Genomic DNA, 20458 nt, shown 5'->3' with positions numbered 1-20458 from the left:
TAAGAGCAATGTTCGAACTGAGCAGTCAGCCGTCAGAAGCGATCATAATTTTTTTATCTTGGACATGTCCCAGACTTTCAAGGAATATCTGACTAGAAATTTTCTGATTTGCAATCGGGTAAACTGCAAAGTGATTTTGTAGGCAACAGAAATCGAAAAAAAAAAAACAACAATCGCCAACAACAGCTGAAATTGTAGACAGCGGATTCCCACACAAGAGAAAGAGGCAAGATGGCGGCGAGTAGAGCTGTTGTCACAAACGGAGCAAAATGTTTTCACGACTTCATACAGGAAATTGCTCCCAAGTTCACTGGGGAGAATCTCAAAGCGATGAAACGCTTTATGGCCGATGTAATCTCGTTGGAAATTGGTGTTGAATGTGACGCTGCCAGCGAGTTTTTAGCGGAACTATCAAATTATCACTCCATAAACGAACATGACTTGGATTTGCTCGAAGATCTGCTCGGCGTTACCGGAAGGAGTGACATTTTGGATCTTTTGAGCGAGTTCAAAAAGAAATGTCCTGCAATTCTGGAAAGTGTGTCTCTTGAAGCAGTCGACAACTTCGTCCTTGGTAAGTTTTGATCAGATCAAATTTTTTTAAGCTGAAGCTTACTTTTAATTGAGCTTAACCCAATAATCAGAGCATCAGAGCGCAGCTTAATATTTGTTAAAGATGTCAGCTTTAATACATCTTCCCCCTAGTTTTATTAAAAAAAAAAAACGAAAGGTAGAGTGTCGCAACTTAAGTACCTCACGCCTTTTCTCCGTAAAATTTCGAAATCTTCGATCTCGTGACGTGCTGGCCGGTCACGAATTATCACAGCCGGAAATCACTCGACGTCTTGACAGAAAAAAGGCAATCGTTATTCCGAATTTCACCTCTTTGGTTAAAATTTTAAAGCTAAATTTAATTTCATGGCAACATAATACTGTGATTTCGGCCAGGAATTTTTCCTCTGTTGTTGCTACCGTGTCTAATAAGTTGCTAAGCTTTACCATTTTAGTTTACAGGCTATTTAAATTTAAAGTTCTAAGCTTAATTAAAAATTTAAATTTCGCGTACCTTTTACATACTGCAAGGTTGAATAAGGGGTGTTTAGGTAGAGTCTCCCCTTACACACCCCCTCCCCCTACATTTTCTTTAAAAACCTTTGCTTTTGAGTGACCAACCATGGGGTATATGGAGCAATTCTCGAACCACACATTGTTAAATAAATATTTTTGTAGTGAGCCATTGATTGAGAGTTCAAACTGCAAGAAATTTCAACAAAGAATCAGTCGCAGTATCATTTCCTGCAAGGCGGTCTTAGGTTCAATCCCCGGCTGGACCAGCACCCAGGGTCTTTAAATAACTGAGGAGAAAGTGCTGCCTTTTCTCTGACATCTGCAAATGGTTAGACTTTCTAGTCTTCTTGGATAAGGACAATAAACCATCGGTCCCGTCTCATAACACTTTGATGTTCATATCCCTGTGGGATGTTAAAGAACCCACACACTAATTGCAAAGAGTAGGGCATGGAGTTCCTGGTGTGCTGGTCTGGTCTTTGTGTGCTATTTCATGATTTATGGGTTGGATGGGTAGCTAATGGACTGATAGCGGCTGCCAGCGGCACCTATATATGCTGATGTCCGATCTCACCCTTGCACTGAAGTAAATGTAAACCGCATTTGAATACGTATATAGAAAATGCTGTATATAAATACCATTACCATTACCAATATTATTATATAAGTTCAACTGTATATACCTCAGAGCTCCCCTGGGAATAACTGAAGGTGGCAATGATGTCTGTTACCTTCATGTCAAATTTTAATGAAAGTTGTTGTTGTTGTTGTTGTTGTTGTTGTTGTGGAAGTCAATCTCTTATAAATTCTTTCTCTGTTCACACCATTGTGTACAGCTCATGCAAGGTCAATGGTTTCCTTCATTCTATGTGAAAGTGAAGATCCAATCACCATAAACAAAGTGAATACCTTCAAGAAAATGGTTTGTAAAAATTTGAAGTTGGTACGGGCTGAGGTCACTTTTGTTGCTGCAGTCAAGCTTCCACAGCAACAACTGGTGTTCCAGCTGCCATCAGAGGCTCTCCCTCTCCTGCGTCATTGCACTGGTTGGAGAAAAGACTGGCTGTTTTCTCTGGATGTGAGTGGAGTACAGGTCTCCAGTGAGGATGTGATTTCAGTGCAAGAACTGAAGATATCACAGCTAAGACTTCAAGAAGATCCAGGTACAACACAGTCATAAGATAATTCGTAGAGTTATATGATCACCTATGAAATGGAATCTTTTTACCAGTAATATTTAAAAAGGCAGTGAGGTATTGCACTTCTTTTCTGATGCTGACTTGTATCCTTTCTTACTTTCATTACTAGTCTAATGCTTTGAATGGTGTAAGTGAGATAGGACTTGATCCATGAAGTCAAGGTGGTGTTAAAAGACACTTTTCACAAGATACTTTATTGTACCGCAAGAAAATTGCTGCTCAGTAGCTTTCATTTGAATGATCATACTTTAAGGATTTCAATCACAGACTCAAAAGTTAGAACCACCTTGTACAGCACAATAAACAGCACCATGTGCAGGAAAATTACTGCTCAGTAACTTTCATTTGAATGGCCACACTTTAGGATTTCATTCATAGAGGCAAAAGTTAGAGCCACCTTGTATAGCATAATAAAGAGTACCACAAGAAAGTGCTGCTTAGTAGCTTTCATTTGAATGGTCACACTTTAGGATTTCACCCACAGACTCAATAGTTAAAACCACCTTGTACAACAGGGGCACTAAATAAAGTTTGTTTTCTCCATTTCCAGTTCTTGTGTCTCCTGTTCTGAGAGTAAGCGAGGCTGCGCGAACAGGTGACGTTCCGGAATTAAAAAGAGTACTTGATGGTGTATCAATACCAAAGCGAGACTTCTTGCTTAAAACCCGCACTGATGGTGCGACCCCCCTGATCATAGCTGCCAGAAATGGAAACACTGCTATAGTCCAATGCCTGCTTGATGAGTATGATGTCGACCTGGAACAGGAGGGTACGGTTAAAATTGACGGTGACCTCATAGAATGCTGTACGCCCCTCTGGATGGCTTCTTTAGGGGGTCATTTGGCAATTGTCAGGTTGTTGTTAGAGCGAGGAGCAGAGGTGAACCACACAACACTAACTAATTCAACTCCGCTGAGAGCAGCATCATTTAATGGCCACACTGAGGTAGGCACAAAAATCAAGTGTACCAAACGTAAAGTTATATTGTGTATGGGAGGCAGTATCCCTGTCTACAACTTCCACATTATGGCTTTTTCAATTCCCAAGGCCTTATTTTTTGCTTCACAGTAACCTTTTCTGAGGTGTTTTTGTAAGATATTACTGCCATGTAGAATTCTTGTAATCCTTACAGTGTGACTACTGTTACCTTGGTCACTTAAACAAAACTGGCCAATCAGATTGTAGGACAAGAACAATGAATTTCAACCAAAGCCGATTGAACCAATCATGAGTAGACAGAAAACAACAATTAAAACCCAAAATTTTGGAATTAGTCACTGTTCGTATAAATAAATAAATAAATCAACTTTGTTTAACGAGGGTGACACTTAACAGTCTGACGACTGACAAACCTGTGGTCCTCAGATTCCAGATCAAGTTGGAATTTGGAAATGTTGGTTTTTGTGGAGGGAGGAAAACCGGAGAACCCGGAGAAAAACCCTCGGAGCAGGGACGAGAACCAACAACAAACTCAACCCACATATGTCGCTGAGTCCGGGAATCGAACCCGGGCCACATTGGTGAGGCGAATGCTCTCACCACTGCGCCATCCCTGTTCTCTCCGTATCATACTGTGATCTGATTGGCCAGTTTTAAGTGACCCCGGTCATAGCAGTCGAGCTGTAATGACAATGTTGGGTCTATTGTACGAATCTCTTGAGCATTTCTAAATGGATGCTTATTTGATTTGAAGGTTGTACGATGCCTGATTAATCATGGTGCAGATGTGAATAAACGGAATCAAGATGGCAATACATGTATAATGGTTGCCTGTTGGAATGGGCATCTTGGCACATTTACAGCACTGCGCACAGCCGGAGCAAAGATGGATGTACATGATAGTCAAGGTTTCTCAATGATTCATTGTGCTACCGCTGCAAATAACCTGATGCTATTGGATGAGCTCCTTCCAGCTCCAGATGCCGCTGTCGTGAATGCAAAGACCTCCGAAGGTATCACTCCGTTGATGCTTGCATGTGAGAAAAACCACCCAGATGTGGTTCTGTTCTTGTTGAAGAAAGGGGCTGCCATTGATGAGAAGTCTGACAAGGGTTTGACAGCAGTGCATTTTTGTGCTCTGTCCAATGATATAGCCAGTCTGCATCATCTGATAGACTATAAAGCAGATTTGGCCAAGGCAACTGAACGAGGGAGCACTGCACTGATGCTTGCCTGCGCCAAGGGGTATGTTTCCATAGTAACGGCACTTCTTCGGAACACTTGCAAATCGAAGCTGAAGAGTGAGCTTAGCTCAGCACTTAAGTTGCGTGGTTTGACCGGACAGCAGAGCTGTCTTGGGCTTCTCTCTGCAGCATCTAAAGTAATGAATATTAATATTGGAAATGAAAATGGCGAGACCTGTTTGATGATGGCATGTGAGAAAGGCAGCTTGGAGATTGTTCGGATTCTGTTGGATGAAGGTGCCGATCCTAATATTGCAGACAAGAATGGGGTAACGCCTCTAATGATCAGCTGTAGGCGTGGTCAAGATCGAATCATACCTCTCTTGTTGAGGAAAGGGGTACAGGTGGATCAGAAGAATAATGAGGGTGACACTGCTTTGCACATCTGTGTGCGGCATTACCGGGAATTCAGTGGACACAAGAAATGTCTGGAACAGCTTTTGAGCACTGGGATATACACGGAAATCAAGGTAGGTTTGTGTCAATTATTGGGCAGTTAAATCCTCCATTTGAAGTTACTACATTATACACTTAATGTATGGTCCTGAGGGAAACAGTTAGTTTTGTTTTCCTGAGAGTCCTGATGTTTCCCTCGATGAACATCAAGACTCTCGGGAAAACAAAACTAACTAGTTTCCCGAGGGACCATACATTAAGTGCTTCGTTATATATTTAGATTTTCCCTTCAACAATCACAGCAAAACAAACAAACAAACAAACAAACAACTGCGAGGGCAACAACTGCGGAATTGTATCCCGGTCGGGATACATTTGTATTAGATCTGGGGCACATGACCAAGAATCAACCAATCACAGTGCTCATGTTGTTGAGTGAAAGTCTAGGTATATAACAATCTGAATTGTCTCTGCTCTCTTTTCTGCTCTCTTGTAAACCACTGCATTTTTCAAAGTACCAAAATGACGAGAATGGTGTATTATTCAGTGAGTGACACAAGACCTCAAAATGGCATATGCAAAAATGATGTCTCTGTGTTCCCTTCTAGGATTGGAGGTTTACTGAGCAAAAGTGGTGAAGAGCAGAATGGCTGTCCATTTTAACATGCTATATGGGGTGGTGTTTCACTGTGTTTTATTGCTTTAAGCTTCATTAGTGATCAATATTATTACTTAACCAAACAAACTGGTTAAGAGAATACAGGAAATCATCAAGGATTAAAGACGTCGAGATGTTGGAACAAATTCTTCCAACTATTACCAAAAGAATGTGTGGAGAACGGTAAGGAGATTATGGATGTTGACACTGGGGTTTAGCAGGTTGAAAAGATTTGGAAATGACCAGAAGCACTGAACAGCAGGAGGGGAGCTAATTATTGTTCAGTAGGGAGTTTAAGAAGCTACTGCGGCGACGGCAACAAGAACGTCTCAAAACAATAGGATATAATGAGAAAAACAAAGGCCCTGCTCGTGCGTTATGAATTTTGGCACATTTCTCTACCGTGCTCGGCCAAACCACAACGTGAAACGAGTAAATTCAAGGCTTTGTGGAGAACGCGAGCGCATGACGGTAAATCTTTCAATCTCTGTCTCAACTTGAACGCCGTTTCTACCTGTTCTGTTACTGGATAGTTCGGCCACAATGTACAAGTTGAACGAATTGGAATAATCGCGAAGTAGTGCAAGTAACGCGAACTTATATTTTCAAGCGACGTTTTCGTTGGCGTTGCCGTTGTGATTTCTTAAAGTCCCTAGTTGCTTTCGAGATGGGCTTTATAAAGGTAGCTTTCGTAGCAACGGTCTCAGAAGGGTTTTGTTTGTTTTACGCCAATCTCCACGCGATCAAAAAGCACAAAACCCCACTGAATTGCTTGCTAGGCAGGTAGAGAGCTAAATAGAATAAATAAGGCAAAAGTCATTGATAATTTGCCTTGTATTTTTATCTCGCGCAGAATTCATCAGGTGACACGCCTGTCGCAATTGCTTTGAGGAGTAAATCCTGGTGTGGACAAGTCTTTGAATTGCTCCACGGTAGGGGACTGGAACTGAGCACCTCGGTCCAGGACTCCACGGGCGACACGGTATTCCACAAGTGTGCACGCTCGGGGGACCTCTTGTCGTTGACTTACCTGTTAGCACTGGACAGCAAGGGGCCACTTCATAAGAACCAAGATGATGATACCGCGCTTAGAGCAGCAGCGCTGGAGGGCTCCGAGGCCATGACACGCACGCTGATCAACACGGTCAGCGGATTCTCAGTGAAGGACAAAGTTGAAGCTCTTGAACTGCTAGGCGTCGGCCTTTTGGCTAAGGAGATATCACGTGACTGGGATATAACTGCCGTTGTTGGATTCTGGCATGAATCTCTTGTGCTCCGCCGCACGCATTCTCATCCGCTTCCAAAGGTTGCACCGCGCGAGTTTCCGCTTGAGTACTTCTTAGAAGCGAGGCTGCCGAGTGATCTGACGTCATTCGAGTCGAATCCGAGCGCTGTTACTGCGCAAGCGCTGCAGATTTGTGATCGAGTGTTAGGTGACAAACATTCGCGCCTCCCCGCCCTACTGGGGACCATTGGAGAAAGGTTTGCGCAGATTGGCGAGTTTTGCCGTAGTTTGAACATCTGGCTTTACGTCCTCGAGATACAACTCAAATCGCTTTCTTCATCACCGGAGGCAGTGGAGGACGTTCTTAATACGTTCCGCTGCTTCGCTGACGCTTTCGGTTTTGTGCTAAGCCGCAGTGGAAGCGTTCTTCATTTTAAAACTGTGCACCGTGTCATTAAAAGTGTACTTCATGGCCTCCGAACTTATTCTGCTCTTTACGAGGCACGAGACAAAATGATGGTCTATCTCCTTCACTATTTCTCGGCCATGTTGGAAGTTGCGTCAGCAGAGCACGATCTGGCGGTTGCCATGGAGACAGCTAAGGCAATTGCGCGGGCAGGCCTGCGTAGTACAACCGGGTCCACTCTACTACATCTAGCTGCAAACTCTAAAACAGAGGTGATAAGTTCTCTGAAGGAACATCTTCATTTTCCGAGCCTTCGCGTCTGCGAGCTTTTACTAGACAGCGGTATCGACATAGGTTCCGTTGACAACGACAGAAATACTGTACTTCATGTACTCCTCACCAAAGGTCACGCCGAAAGAGATGTGCTGTCTTGTCTTCTGAAATCCGGGGCGCACTTGGATGCGCGGAATTCCTTAGGGAAGACAGTTCTTGACCTCGCGAGGTGTGAAAAGGTTCGGCGTGTTATCCGCGCAGCTGATCACGTGCCTAGTCTCCAGTGCCTCGCGGCCCGCATGATCGTGGAAGAAAAGATCGAGTATGAAGGAATTGTACCCAAAAGATTAGAATCGTTTGTGCAACTGCACTAGGTGATGTGTTACTCAACAGGGTTGGAAAGTACTGAAAAATCGGTCTTCAAATATTTTCCGAACAGATGGCGTGTTGTAATTGTGCTTCAAGCGTTTAAAATGCACCCAGTCTTGGTCACTGGGCAAAAAATTGTTTGTTAAGCCGCCGTTACACGTTGAAACTTTCAGCTGAAACTTGTGTGCAACGGCGAACGAGACCAGTTTCACGAAGCAGTGTTACACGGTGAAACTCTTGTTTTTTCACCACTGCGACCGTTGCGAGCCGTTGCAGAAGTAGAAAGCGGTTCTAATTTTCGTGAAACTTGTCTCGCAACGGAAGTTCGAGAAAGTTTCACGAAACCGACCATGTTACACGGTGCAACGCCTGCTGAAACTTGTTTCGCAGCGCCGTTGCACACAAGTTTCAGCTAAAAGTTTCAACGTGTAACGGCGGCGTTAGGGAGAAGTTGTGAACCTCATGTCCGCATTTATAACAATATATTTTTCATCCATGTAGGCCAGGTCAACAAATATATAGCAACATAATAGAGCATGTATAATTATATATTTATTAAACACTTGATCATTGGATAACAAAGTTGTAGGGTTTTGATAGGTTTAGCGGCCATGGTATATGAGCCATTATACCATGCCTCACAAATATACTCTTGAATAATGCAAATCCAAGAGAGTGCGTGACGAACCAAAAGAGCGTCTGCGAGGTGAGGCTAGTTGGTATCAGTTTCAAATTAGCCTACTCAAAAAACAAAAACGCTTGCTATTAAGGCTCTTTCTGGCAACTCAAGACTCAAACAAGAAAATTGATAGAAAAGATTGTTTAACCTTTGCACGATCTGAATCTCCGCGTGACACTACTACTTGTGTGACTTGATGTGGTAATATAAAGTACAAGTAACGCAGTTACAAGCACGCGAAGCAAAACAAAATAAATTATCTGATCTTCATCATGATTGGTTAAAATAGAAATTTTCCGAGGCAATTTCATCTCAAGCTGAAAACCAACGTAAACAAACAACTGCTGTCTGTACTGATTAGTTCTAAAAGCTAGCTATTCTGTCATGTTTGGGGTAGCGGTAAGGTTGCTCCAATATGGACACACGCGATCGTTGGAAACAACAAAGATTTTATCGCCTCCCACGCCCTCGGCTCTCTCTGGTCCATCTCAAACGTCATGTACACGATCCCCAAGTGTCCTACCACTAGTCCAACGCATTCTATCTCCCGCATTTTGTCAAATTTCCTTAGAATCTTTAGAAAACCAGTGAGCGGTAGCCATTTAGTGGAAAGAGAGTTGTCTCCCTTGCAGTGGAGGGTGGAGACTTTCGATGCCTGTGTAGCGTATTGTGGCTCTGTAAAGGTATGTTCTTTTCATGCCGATTATCACAAATTACATTTTTTTAGGGTACACATACCTACATGGCATATGTAGGACAGTTTCCCCGAAGATCACGTTCAACCAACAAACTTGATGCATTTAGGATGTTCTGTTTGAATACTTCATTTATTGAACATTTGTCTGCAAATTTTTTTACATCGTTCACGTTCATCACAAATAAACGTTTCTGAATTTACAATTAATATTTTTTTAGTATTTTTTTTTATTCACAAATCAAATTCTGTCCATTAAAGTCAATTTGTAAGTCATGTTCACTAAGTAGTCCCTTTTGCGGTGGGCTCATCGTCGGGTTATTGATTTTGGGATTTCCGCGCGCATTATACTCCTAGGTCCTTTTTCCGAAGTCAGTTGTCGGCCCTTCTTTCCTGAGTACGTTCTAATGTCCTCACTCTGTAGTCTTTACCAGCGCCCATGCAAACCTCGAGCGTTTGGCGGCAGATACTGTCAAGCGCCTGGTGAACCTGGAAGCAATCAAAAGGATGCGATGAGTATTTCGTAATATCGTTTCTCTCGTAGACCGAGGTAAACCTCCTTCCAAGTGATGTTGGTCCAGCATACGATTCTGTGGATCAATCTTGAAGTGTGACCATTCAAATGAAAGCTACTGAGCAGTACTTTCCTGTGGTGCTGTTTATTATGCTGTACAGGGTGGTTCTAACTTTTGAGTCTGTGGATGAAATCCTAAAGAGTGACCATTCAAATGAAAGCTACTGAGCAGTACTTTCCTGTGGTGCTGTTTATTATGCTGCAAAAATATCGATTCTCGCCAGAAACATCGGTTGGTTATCGATACCTTTCGGTACTCTTCACGTGACTATAAGATCCACACTGTATTCGAATGAATTTAATTATATTTTAAATAAAAATTTTTCTTATGCTCCACTCGTTGTATATATAGTTTGAACATGAGCTCTTCCTTGAGTGATGACATCACAAAACAAATCATGAACGATGACGTCGTCATATCGATTCGAAATCCATATCGAAAAATTCTAGATATCGGTGGATATCGTATCTAGTATCGGGTCGATTCGAAACCTGGTATCGGTCTAACAAAGTGGATATTGCGAGGCAGCTGTGGTGTTGTTTTAATTGCGTGTGTGTATTAAATCCTAAAGTGACCTGAGGTATGAAATGACAGCTATATTGAACAGTGAAAAGTGTTTTTTAATTTTCTTTTCCCCGGCCTCAGTTTTCAACGTTCGGTCTTAAAGTGAAAGTGTGAACAATTTTTTAAGTACCCTTCTGGCGTCGCTAGACCAAACTACAATCGCGCTTCTCTTCAGCCGATATCATTTTTTATCTTAAGTAGCCCGAGCGATTTTTTTACGACGAGGGGAAATGATAAAGCGAAAAACCTGAACTGAAACGTCCTACAGTGATCTATAAAAGACAGCCGAGCAAACTCCAAAAGATTTATGAAAGGGATTTTGTAACTTGAATTTTGCGTGGCCAAAAAAGTTGGCTGCGAAGAAAATGGCAAAAAAAAAAGTCTGGTTCATATATTCTACATACATTTAAAAAATCATATTTGTGTCAACTCTAGATAATATTTAAATGAATGTAAATGAATGCACTTCAGAATTGTGCTGCAGCTAATTAAAAACAATCCCCAAAACACCGCAAAAAGTTCTGACTTGGATGGGATCCGAAAACACTGCTCTTTGTTGTCACTTGTCTTTCCTGTATTGGCCAAATATTACAATTTTCCTTCAAAACAACGCCTTGTTTTTCTTCCAATTTTCTTTTCTTTCTTTCTTTCTTTCTTTCTTTCTTTCTTTCTTTCTTTCTTTCTTTCTTTCTTTCTTTCTTTCTTTCTTTCTTTCTTTCTTTCTTTCTTTCTTTTTTTTTTCTTCATTTGAAAAACACGATAAAGGTAAAAAATGATCAGAGTGACTTTGACTTTTATCGAATAAAAAATGTAAGTTTGACGTTCTATTCTCAGGCTTCACGTTCGCTTCGAAATTTGGATTTTTCAAAGAGACCGTTCGGCTTACGAAATGAAACAAATCAAACACTTGAAGCCAAGGAAAGTCAATCGCCTTTGAAGTTTATTTTCACACGATGCCATTTTCCTGTTAATAAGAGCTAGAATTTAATACAGAAACTGGCGGCTAAAGTTAACAGAAATCGAGTGAGTGTTAGTTTTCGTTTCGCTACTAGGAAGAAAACGTTACACCACATATTACGTGGTTCTAGCTTTTGCATCCGTAAGTGTGAACTTTCAAATGAAAGCTACTGACTTTCCTGTGGTGCTGTTTATTATGCTGTACAAGGTGGTTCTAGCTTTTGAGTCTGGGGATGAAATTCTAAAGAGTGACCTTTCATATGAAAGCTACTGAGCAGTACTTTCCTGTGGTGCTGTTTATTATGCTGTACAAGGTGGTTTTGAGTCTCTAAATTTGTCTGGCGATGGCGTGTGCGTTTTAATACTTTATGAAGCAAATTATTTAAATTGTTTCAGTCTTAGTTTGAAATTTGGTCACATCAGAATTGAAATAATTATGGACTTTTCTCGCGAATTCCCTCTCAGTTTATTGTAACAATCGATATTTCGTCCTCTATAGAGTTATGCAGTTACGCCGCCGCAATCTCGAAAAGAACTCCTAGGAAATTATAAATTAAAATTTCAGCTGCGTCGTTTAGGGAATTAATATCTAATATTACATTTTTTTTTAAAGGCAACAAACTAGATTGAACAAAGAGCGTCGAAGGCTATAACAGAATTCTAACGTGCCGTAGTTAATTTTTTTCACATTTGACTCAACTGTTTAATTTTGTTTTAGTTTTTGGGCAGTTTGGAGTTTTGTCTTGAGAAAATTAACATTCCCTCTTTTCCCAAAGTGAGAGACTTGGACATGAAGCGCCGAAGGCGAACAGACTATCTGGACATACCTTAAGTTGCCTTTTCCCTACTCCAACATTTCCAATTCCGGCCGTAAAGCATTCTGTTCTTTGAGCAAACAACGCCACAGAAAGTAAAAAACCAAGGAAAACGAAGGAAGACTTCATTTTGCTGTTTTGTGTTGTTCTCTAGCAGCTAAAATGGTTCAAGGTAGGTTGGTCGAGGAGATGTGGAGCTTACCAAACTTTGGTGTCTTTTATAGTGATGTTTTCGAGATTTCACTTGGTAATAATTAAAATAAAATTAAAATTCTGTTTGCTTACAATTAAACTTTCTTGGTAAAGAAAGGAAAAACAAAGGCCAAATGTCGTCACTTAGCCGTTCAGGTTTTGTATTTCCGTAAGCTTTCTTAATTCTGAAGGCCATTTGAATACCTCAAATGACCTCCGAATAGTAAAAGCAATGGCGTTTGATTGGACGATATGCCACGCAGACGCAATCACCGGTAACAGTAATTACAAGATTACAAAAAAAATACCGCATGGGCCTTGCGTCGAGTTTGTAGCCGACGGAAATTAAGGCAGCGCGTAATGACTGTTCTGACTAATGTTAGCAAACGAACATAATTGAAAGCATAAACATTGGACAGCTCTCTTTTGTATCGTTCCGGAAGGCTCTCGAAGGTATCAGTGCAAAAAGCCTTTTAGTCGCGATATCCCAAGTCAAACTTTAACACTGATCCGAAATATCTGGTTGAACTAGTTGCGCGCGTGGTTAGGTCTTGGTATTTTCAACGTTTTCGGCCGTGCAGTTTACGTGGAACATATTTTAAAAGAAAAACGTTTTTTAAGGTCTTTGTGTGGGCAGCTTTCTCTTCAGTTATCTTAGTCTGCTTTTTAAAGCGAAGCTGTTCAATCTCTGAATCTATTTATCATATTCAAAGGCGGCTTGCCCACTAATTACTTTTTCATTTACAGCGCTTTTAATCGCTCGCTGCCAACAGCTCTTGAGCGTTTTTTCGTATTATTTTCGGTCCTTTTATGAGTTATATTTGAACCATTTTGAGAGAGCAATTTGCTAAAAAACCCACCTCCTTCTTTCCTCTTTATGAACTTCTTAACTCTTTTATTAATCAGCGCCTTCCTTTCTACTTCAGATTTGTTGCAATCATTACGTTTACAGTTTCAAACTCTTTTCAGAATACGCTCTTTCCACATCATTAGTTCCTTTTCATACACTGAAAACTAAAAAGTATTCTATTGAGAAAGCAAAACAACCTGATAAGACTTACCGAACAGTGCCCCAAAGACAAAAAACAAGGTCAATTTTACCTCAAGGTATTCATAAATCTCGCGTCATTAATAAATTTAGTTTTTACAAAATAGTAGTTTTCACTTATGAAGGAACTGCAGTCCCGAATTAACGTGTGAACTTTTTCCAACATTCTCAGCCCACGACGCAAATTACTAAAACTCAAAGCTCAATTGTACCTCGCCTAGTTAAACAAAGGTAATACAAAGACAACTATTTACACCTGTGCTGCAATATAGTGGCGCAATTTCAAAAATCAAAGTCCTCTGAAAAAGGGCAAAAATCCCAAGCGTCCGGACTTCTTTGGACAAATTTGGCAATTTTCTTCCGTCAAACTTTAATCTTGCTGTATTTTGCCGAGTGTACGCAGCTACCGAACTTTTTGATATATCTCGACGCTTATCACCTGTATATCTATTTATTTTTCTACGGATAAAAACACAGCAAAATTTGTTTAAGAAGTTATTATTATTATTATCAAAACATTTTCACCATTGGTCTCTTATCACCAATTTTCAAAAATCAGGATTTTTATAATAATCAGTTTTCTTCAAACACAATCCCGCCCTTGGTGCGATAAATAGAGTGTCTACAATTGATATGATTTTATCGGTTAGAAAAACGGCCTTCATTTTTTTAAAAAGTTTTTTATTTTTATTTATTTGATATATTAAATCAGAATGTAACACGGTATCCACTAATAACTTCTAGTAGCAATCCAAATTTTGTCACGAGTCAAATAATTTTTCGTTGTGTCTAAAACTTGTCGTCGGACGGCGGAATAGCACAGCCTTTGTTAAAACATTTTTCTTCATTTTAAATCGGATTACAAAATCGGCCGATAGATGAATGTTTATCAGTTTTTAAATTTTGCCTCAGATCAAAGGATTACATTGGATTGAACAATGTCGCAATTCAGATGAGATCGGCTAGTGTTAACGTGGTCGTGCAATTGGTTTTATTAAATTGCTTGGCGTTAAAAGCTTGCGAGGTACGTTCGTAGTTCAGCGTATAATTACCTCCATTTCTGAAATTCGCCGCGTAAAACGACAGCTTTATAATATCCACCCCTTCGTGAGATAACCAACAACAAAGAACATCGAATGAACATACAAGCTGTCCTTCCAGTGAATTACCCCTGTTAGGAAAAGCAAATGAAAAATCAATCACAATTTTGCGCGTAGCACTTTAATGGCTGTGAATATATTTAGCTTTTTCTTTCAACGTGGCGCATTTTAAGTCTACAGTGTGCACCGACCAAACGTTACATTGTTTTCGTGAACAAAGAGTATTTTCCTCATAAATCGAGTTTGCAGCTGTTGAAAGCTGTATGGGTAGCAAGTTTTGAATGAATGTGCTTTGTAGTCTGAGAAAGGAAGCGACGTTTTGTCGCGGGACCATATATTCCTCCAGTTTTGAGAAACTGAAATTTCAACTTGTTCAGAAATCTCCATTTTGAGAAATCTGGGCTGATCCGAAGGTTCGTCATTCTTTTTAAATCTGTCGGCAAAAGTAGAGCTTATCGACTCTCAGCAATCTTTAAAAGCCAAAAATTCACATTTAAATTATTTGGTCTTCTTGTCTTTCTCTTTAAAAAGACGATAAAACGATTGAACCGTTTCAACAACCATTTGCACAATTTATTTTGTTAAAACTTAGACAGGCACTGTCTTTACCGATCGCTTTTCGTTCCTTTTCGTTTCCTAGAACGCAGTACTCTTAAGCTTCATGGAATAAAGCTATAAAGCAAACCACGTTGATTTTTGTTCTTTGAAAAGCAACTATGAGCAGAAGTTCAAGATATTTTCCAAATTGTATGATTTGGAATTTCGGCTAAAAAGTGGTGTTCGTATATCTACGTTGGTATATCAGTAGCTGGCTTTTAATTTTTCTGTCGTCACGGCGTGGCAAAAAAACCACACACTTTTAGATTTGTACGACAAGTTTCTTTGTTACATTGTTCTTTAAAAAAGACAATTAACAACAACATGTTCAACCGAAGTTCGAGATTTATGCAATAGGGTGTTTTGGAACTGATTTTGGATGTAAAAATGTTAAAATAAACTGGAGTGAGCCCACGGATACCTCGATAACTCAGAATACTGAGTTCGAATTAAAAGGCTGCCGAAATCGGTTGTTAATGAAGGCCAATAAACACATGTAGGGTTTAGCCAAACATTGATTCAAACAGGATTTCATAAAGGAAATTGCTTAATGGTTGCTTAAATAAAGTGTTTCGCTACAAATTGCTTCAAACGCCATTTTCAGATGTAGGTGGGGTCACCTGAGATGGACATTTAATAAGACATTCTAAATATATTGTTTGAATTGTGATTCAAAAAAGATTTTATCGAAGTAGTCGTGTTAGTTAGTAAGCAAGCAAGAAAGCTTTATGTAAGGAGCGTTTGTTGATATAAACGTTGGTTTGACACTTAAACATCTTTGACCGGCTTTAAACAAAACACAGATTAAATCTATAAGATTGCCGATATACCTGTAACCACAAGTAAACTTACGGTCGAGATGTTTAAATGTAAGAATCACGCGTATTTCCGAAGCAACTAGATATTCTGAATTCGTGCACATGCTTGTGCGGCTTAAGTCTTTGACTCGCTCGGAGCGATGGAAATAACACAAGTTATCTTGAACGGCTGGGCTGTGGTTGTGAAATGTTCAGAGCTATTCGGGTTCTAGAAAGTGAAAATGCACTAATTCAATACGGATTGGTTCGAAAAGATTTCGTAAGAGTTGACGGTTAGTCGAGTTGGTCGGTCACTAATAAGAAATTTTAAGAAACAGTGTTTACTAAGAACAGATTCAACTGCTAAGATTTCAGCATCAAGTTGCTGGCTTATGAAACCAAATAGCTTTATTGAACAAGGGTTGTGCGCAGTGGTTTGACAATTTAAAATCTTTGGCCCCTAACGATCTGTCAAAAATAGGTCAATATATATAATAAAGTGATGATCTAAACTGATGATCTAAATGGTTAAGGGAAATGACCTCTCTGAGTAAGTGCTCGACTGAGAACTAAATGGACTGCTATAGCAATGCCTTAATACTTGATGATCGCCATTGCGCGGGTGAGCGAACGAAGAGCGCGAAGGAGCCGCAAAAATCATTCGGGAACTGATTCTGCGATACAAATGATTGTTGTGCCGCTAGCTACCCTTCACATTCACGACTAGCTTGTTCCCGCTCCTGGCTTCGTTACTCAGGTTACTCAGTCAGTAGAACAACGGACGATCAAATCCGGAGTTCGCGGGTTCGATTCCCGTCGAGGTCGGAGATTTTTTTTCTCGTGCGATCTTCCATTTCTTTACTTAGGTTAACGCTCTTAGGAAATTCATAGGTTTACTTACAACATACACTGTAGACTGGAGTTAATTCTCTGGCTCTGCCGTAGCCGAGTCCATTTAGTTTTTTCGCTGAACTGAATCGGGTTAGATTCTAGCTCCGCAATACTCAAGATAAAGATCTGCTGAAGAACCAAAGAAAACTTAAGCAATTGATCGTAGCATCAGTAATCGTACAAAACGTCAAAATATCGTTCAACGTTTGTTGATCATGAAAAAACTTGAAATATGTTCCAAACGTCGTTGAACAGTGTTATTTTAAACTTTTTTGTCATTTATTTCACGAAATTTTCACTGAGACTCTTCAATGAGTTACATTTTCATCTTTTATTACTTTCACTATATAAAATGATGGAATAAATTATTCAAAAGTTCATTCGTATTGTTTCGTAATATCCATTTGATTTCGACTGCCTTTCGCTGCTTCATTCCGGCTGTGACGTCATACATCACAAATCTCCCGTATGTACAATGGTGGTCTCGTCCCAGTCCTTTCGTGCGTCGAAGTACTTCGCACGTAGTGACACACAAGTTGAAGTTCTCTTCGAGTCTGCAAGAGAAAAATGAGTGTCTCAAGTTAAGTAATAAGTCTGGAGATCATATAGCCAGTGAACGTAGCTTTGTCCTTGTTCTAAATTAGCCTGAACTGTAAGCCTTTTCAAAAAGCTAGGCCGTCAGAAATAAAAACAGGGGGGATGGGGGAAGGTCACCGGCTTCGTTTCGTGGATAAGATATCTGGAAGACGAGCCCGCTTTTGTAAGAAAGTTGACTTCTTTATTGATCTTTACGTATTTCTTCTGACTACGTCAACTTTTTCAGAGAGTTTTACAATTGAATGTTTATCTTACTTTATCAGGGTCAATTTATCTTAATCTGATTGTCGTAATGAGAAACTTGACTTTTCGCTGATAATCTGAAACACCGCAAACTTTTTCAAAGAGATTTACAAATGAACGTTTGTGCATAAAGCCTTTTCAAGAGGGTTCTGCACTTAACTGTTTATATGTTTATAGAGCTTTATAAGGGTCAATCATGGTGAAGATTCCCACGATAAAAGATGTAGATATAGTTTGGTTACGCACAGAAAACAGGCAAAATAAATGTTTGGTTTATCAGCAGAGTCGATAACTTAAGGTAAATTGGCCACTGTAAAAAGATTTGAGGGTTAACTTTCCGAGGATTAGGCCTTCGTCAGAGCGAATTTGGTTTCGCTCTGACAAAGGGCTAAAACTCGAAACGTCAGCACTCGAATCTCTTTACAGTGGCCAATTTACCTTTAGATATCAACTCTGTTGATAAACCAAACATTCGTTTCTACTCCCCACCGACGCAGCACCGCAGTTTCTTTAGAGCCTAACCCCCTTAAACAGGCGAAATAGTTTAGTTTTGTTCTGACATTGTTTCTCAGGCGATCAGCTGTTGACCATTGTCAAACCGCGTTTTCTGACGTTCTCTTCTATGGTTCAGTAATGACGTTGTTTTGATTCCTTTATATCCGCGTGCTAGGAAATCTTAATTTGTTTCCCCGCATATTTTTTGTAAACAATTCACTTTTAATTGAGTCTACATTAAATGAAGTATTTGTTCGGAAAAGTTCGTGGGACGAAACTTAATTAACAGCTGGGTACAAAAGTATGTTTTCTTTTTGCCAAAATGATAATAATAAAATACAGTTGTAGGGAATTTCAACAGCTGAATCTCACCCCCGCTCTCTAACAGTCAAATAAACGTTGACAGGTTTCTATACCTCTTGAGTTTGTGTATGAATTCCTAAAGCGAAGTGTGATCATCTCAGCGAAAGCTACTGAGCAGTATTTTCCTGTGGTACTGTTTATTATGCTGCTCAAGGTGGTTCTAACTTTTGAGTCTGTGGATGAAATCCTAAAGTGTGACCATTCAAATGAAAACTACTGAGCAGTACTTTCCTGTGGTGCTGTTTATTATGCTGTTCTAACTTTTGAGTCTGTGGATGAAATCCTTAAGTGTGATCATTCAAATGAAAGCTACTGAGCGGTACTTTCCTGTGGTGCTGTTTATTATGCTGTAGTTGAAATCCTAAAGTGTGAACATTCAAATGAAAGCTACACTGAGCAGTACTTTCCTGTGGTGCTGTTTATTATGCTGTACAACGTGGTTCAAATGTTTGAGTCTGTAGTTGAAATCCTAAAGTGTGACCATTCAAATGATAGCTTCTGAGCAGTACTTTCCTATGATGCCTTTCGGTTTTTCGACTGATAAATTTTAAAATCAGTTCAGTTTTTCGATTCCAAACTATTGAACTTTTGAAATTATTGAAGGTGAAAATGATTTGAATACTGAACAATCACTTAACGTGTCAAAAACTAACTCACGCCCTTAAATTTTTATTTAGCGTTCTGATTAGGCAAATCAATTAAATCCTTAGGAGGATTAAATTCCCCCAAATGATTCGAAGCTTAATGGTGAAGTAATCCAGTTTTGCGCATCGCAATTCTGTCCAAAATGTAATATTTTTCTTTTGTAAATTTAAATCTTTATTTTTGAAACTTTTGGAATTTGCAGTGGTATAGGAACAGAGTTGCTCTTTATTGGAAATGAAATTTTAAGAAGGTTGGTTTTTGTGGTAAAACAGAGGTAAAACTCCCGGAGCAAGAGCCTAGAGTAAGTTAAACAAAATCCTATCTTTCTCTTCAGTTCCAACCAGAAGCAAATTTTAAGATCGTTTATCACTCCTTACACGAGAGAAATAGTATTGTCTAGTACAAATATCTTTCGACACATAAAAAAGTCCTTTGGGGGAATGTTTTGTTAGATCTTATTGCCCTGGTTGGAATTAATGTCTTGGTATTCAGTATCACCAATTCTCACGGAGCAAATCATTTGCGTCTTACCTTTACGACAAGCTCTCGTCTTCCTTTGATACCCATATTTCCAATTCCAGCTGTAAATGAACTTGACTCTTGAATTACGGCAAAGACCAACAGAAAGGCAGTGAAAACTATTCTTTGATGCATCGCGGCGATCTTCAGTGTTATCGGCTGTTAACGTCTGATTGAAAAAAAGCTTGACAGGTCTTTTCTTCCAAAGGGTTGGCTTCGAATATCTGATGCTCGATGATTCCATCTGGTAGTGTTATGCGGAAACAGTGGGCGCAAATTACTCTTATTGTTTACACCATGTTTTTGATCGAAATCTGATTTACGATGCAACTTTAGTGCAACCGGCACTTAAAGCGCTTTGTGCGTAATTTTCGTTTTGTTCCCACTCGAAACAGAATTGTAAATACACTAAATTCATTGCGGATACTAGTAATAAAAAAATGTAAAAATTGTATTTTTATACTTGTCAATGTTTACTTTAAAACTATTTCAAAAACTTATTAATAATTGATAAGCCCATTGACCAATCAAATGGCCGATAATACATCACGTGCATTGACTTTATATCGATAAACCTCCTCCTTATTAGTATGCGGTGTTTTATCAGCTGATAAAACACTCCTGATTAGTATGCGGTGTTTTTCTCGTATGCTAATTTCCAACGTTGACAAAAGCATAATTATTATGAACTCTATTGACACACGCTTTTCCAGGAATGTTTTTGACTGAAGCCGTTCAAAAAACTTGCAGCACGTGTTTTATCGGGTCTAAAACCACTCGGCTGCGCCTCGTGGTTTTAAACCCGATAAAACACTCCTGCTCGTTTTTTAAACACTACTTGAGTTTATTTTCTTCGAATATAATCCGCCTTCTCATTTTTTATAGCCAGAGCAAGGCCGTATCTTCCTTT

General features: G+C 39.7%; 2 protein-coding genes and 1 long non-coding RNA gene across 3 annotated transcripts; 1 reads left to right on the top strand and 2 right to left on the bottom strand.

The window, feature by feature from the left end:
- The first annotated feature begins 203 nt into the window (after window positions 1-203).
- LOC146462608 (uncharacterized) lies at window positions 204-7934 on the top strand. Its single transcript, XM_085085432.1, has 5 exons — window positions 204-574; window positions 1905-2231; window positions 2818-3212; window positions 3961-4920; window positions 6358-7934. Exons 1-5 carry the CDS (start codon window positions 232-234, stop codon window positions 7780-7782), a joined length of 3450 nt encoding a protein of 1149 aa, XP_084941558.1. The 5' UTR covers window positions 204-231; the 3' UTR covers window positions 7783-7934.
- A 282-nt stretch (window positions 7935-8216) lies between these two features.
- On the bottom strand, window positions 8217-12277 carry LOC146462607 (uncharacterized). Its single transcript, XR_014857087.1, has 2 exons — window positions 12074-12277; window positions 8217-9639 (listed from the first exon to the last, which is right to left on the bottom strand). It is a non-coding gene; the product is annotated as an uncharacterized LOC146462607 (long non-coding RNA).
- A 4725-nt stretch (window positions 12278-17002) lies between these two features.
- Window positions 17003-19923, bottom strand: LOC146462606 (uncharacterized). Its single transcript, XM_085085502.1, has 2 exons — window positions 19561-19923; window positions 17003-17240 (listed from the first exon to the last, which is right to left on the bottom strand). Exons 1-2 carry the CDS (start codon window positions 19790-19792, stop codon window positions 17140-17142), a joined length of 333 nt encoding a protein of 110 aa, XP_084941628.1. The 5' UTR covers window positions 19793-19923; the 3' UTR covers window positions 17003-17139.
- Between the last annotated feature and the right edge of the window lie 535 nt (window positions 19924-20458).

This window comes from Pavona decussata, unplaced genomic scaffold (assembly GCF_977016875.1).
Source record: "Pavona decussata unplaced genomic scaffold, jaPavDecu1.1 SCAFFOLD_186, whole genome shotgun sequence".
Lineage (NCBI taxonomy): Eukaryota > Metazoa > Cnidaria > Anthozoa > Scleractinia > Agariciidae > Pavona > Pavona decussata.
Note: the sequence above shows the minus strand (reverse complement) of the source record. Positions and strands in the feature narration are given on the sequence as shown.

Bases quoted from the DNA above. Each gene is read 5' to 3' on its own strand.
- LOC146462608 (XM_085085432.1), top strand. From the start codon at position 232: ATGGCGGCGAGTAGAGCTGTTGTCACAAACGGAGCAAAATGTTTTCAC. The intron at 575-1,904 runs GTAAGTTTTGAT...CATTGTGTACAG, and splicing joins AGTCGACAACTTCGTCCTTG to CTCATGCAAGGTCAATGGTT. The intron at 2,232-2,817 runs GTACAACACAGT...CTCCATTTCCAG, and splicing joins AAGACTTCAAGAAGATCCAG to TTCTTGTGTCTCCTGTTCTG.
- LOC146462606 (XM_085085502.1), bottom strand. From the start codon at position 19,792: ATGGAATCATCGAGCATCAGATATTCGAAGCCAACCCTTTGGAAGAAA. The intron at 17,241-19,560 runs GTAAGACGCAAA...TTTCTCTTGCAG, and splicing joins GACGAGAGCTTGTCGTAAAG to ACTCGAAGAGAACTTCAACT.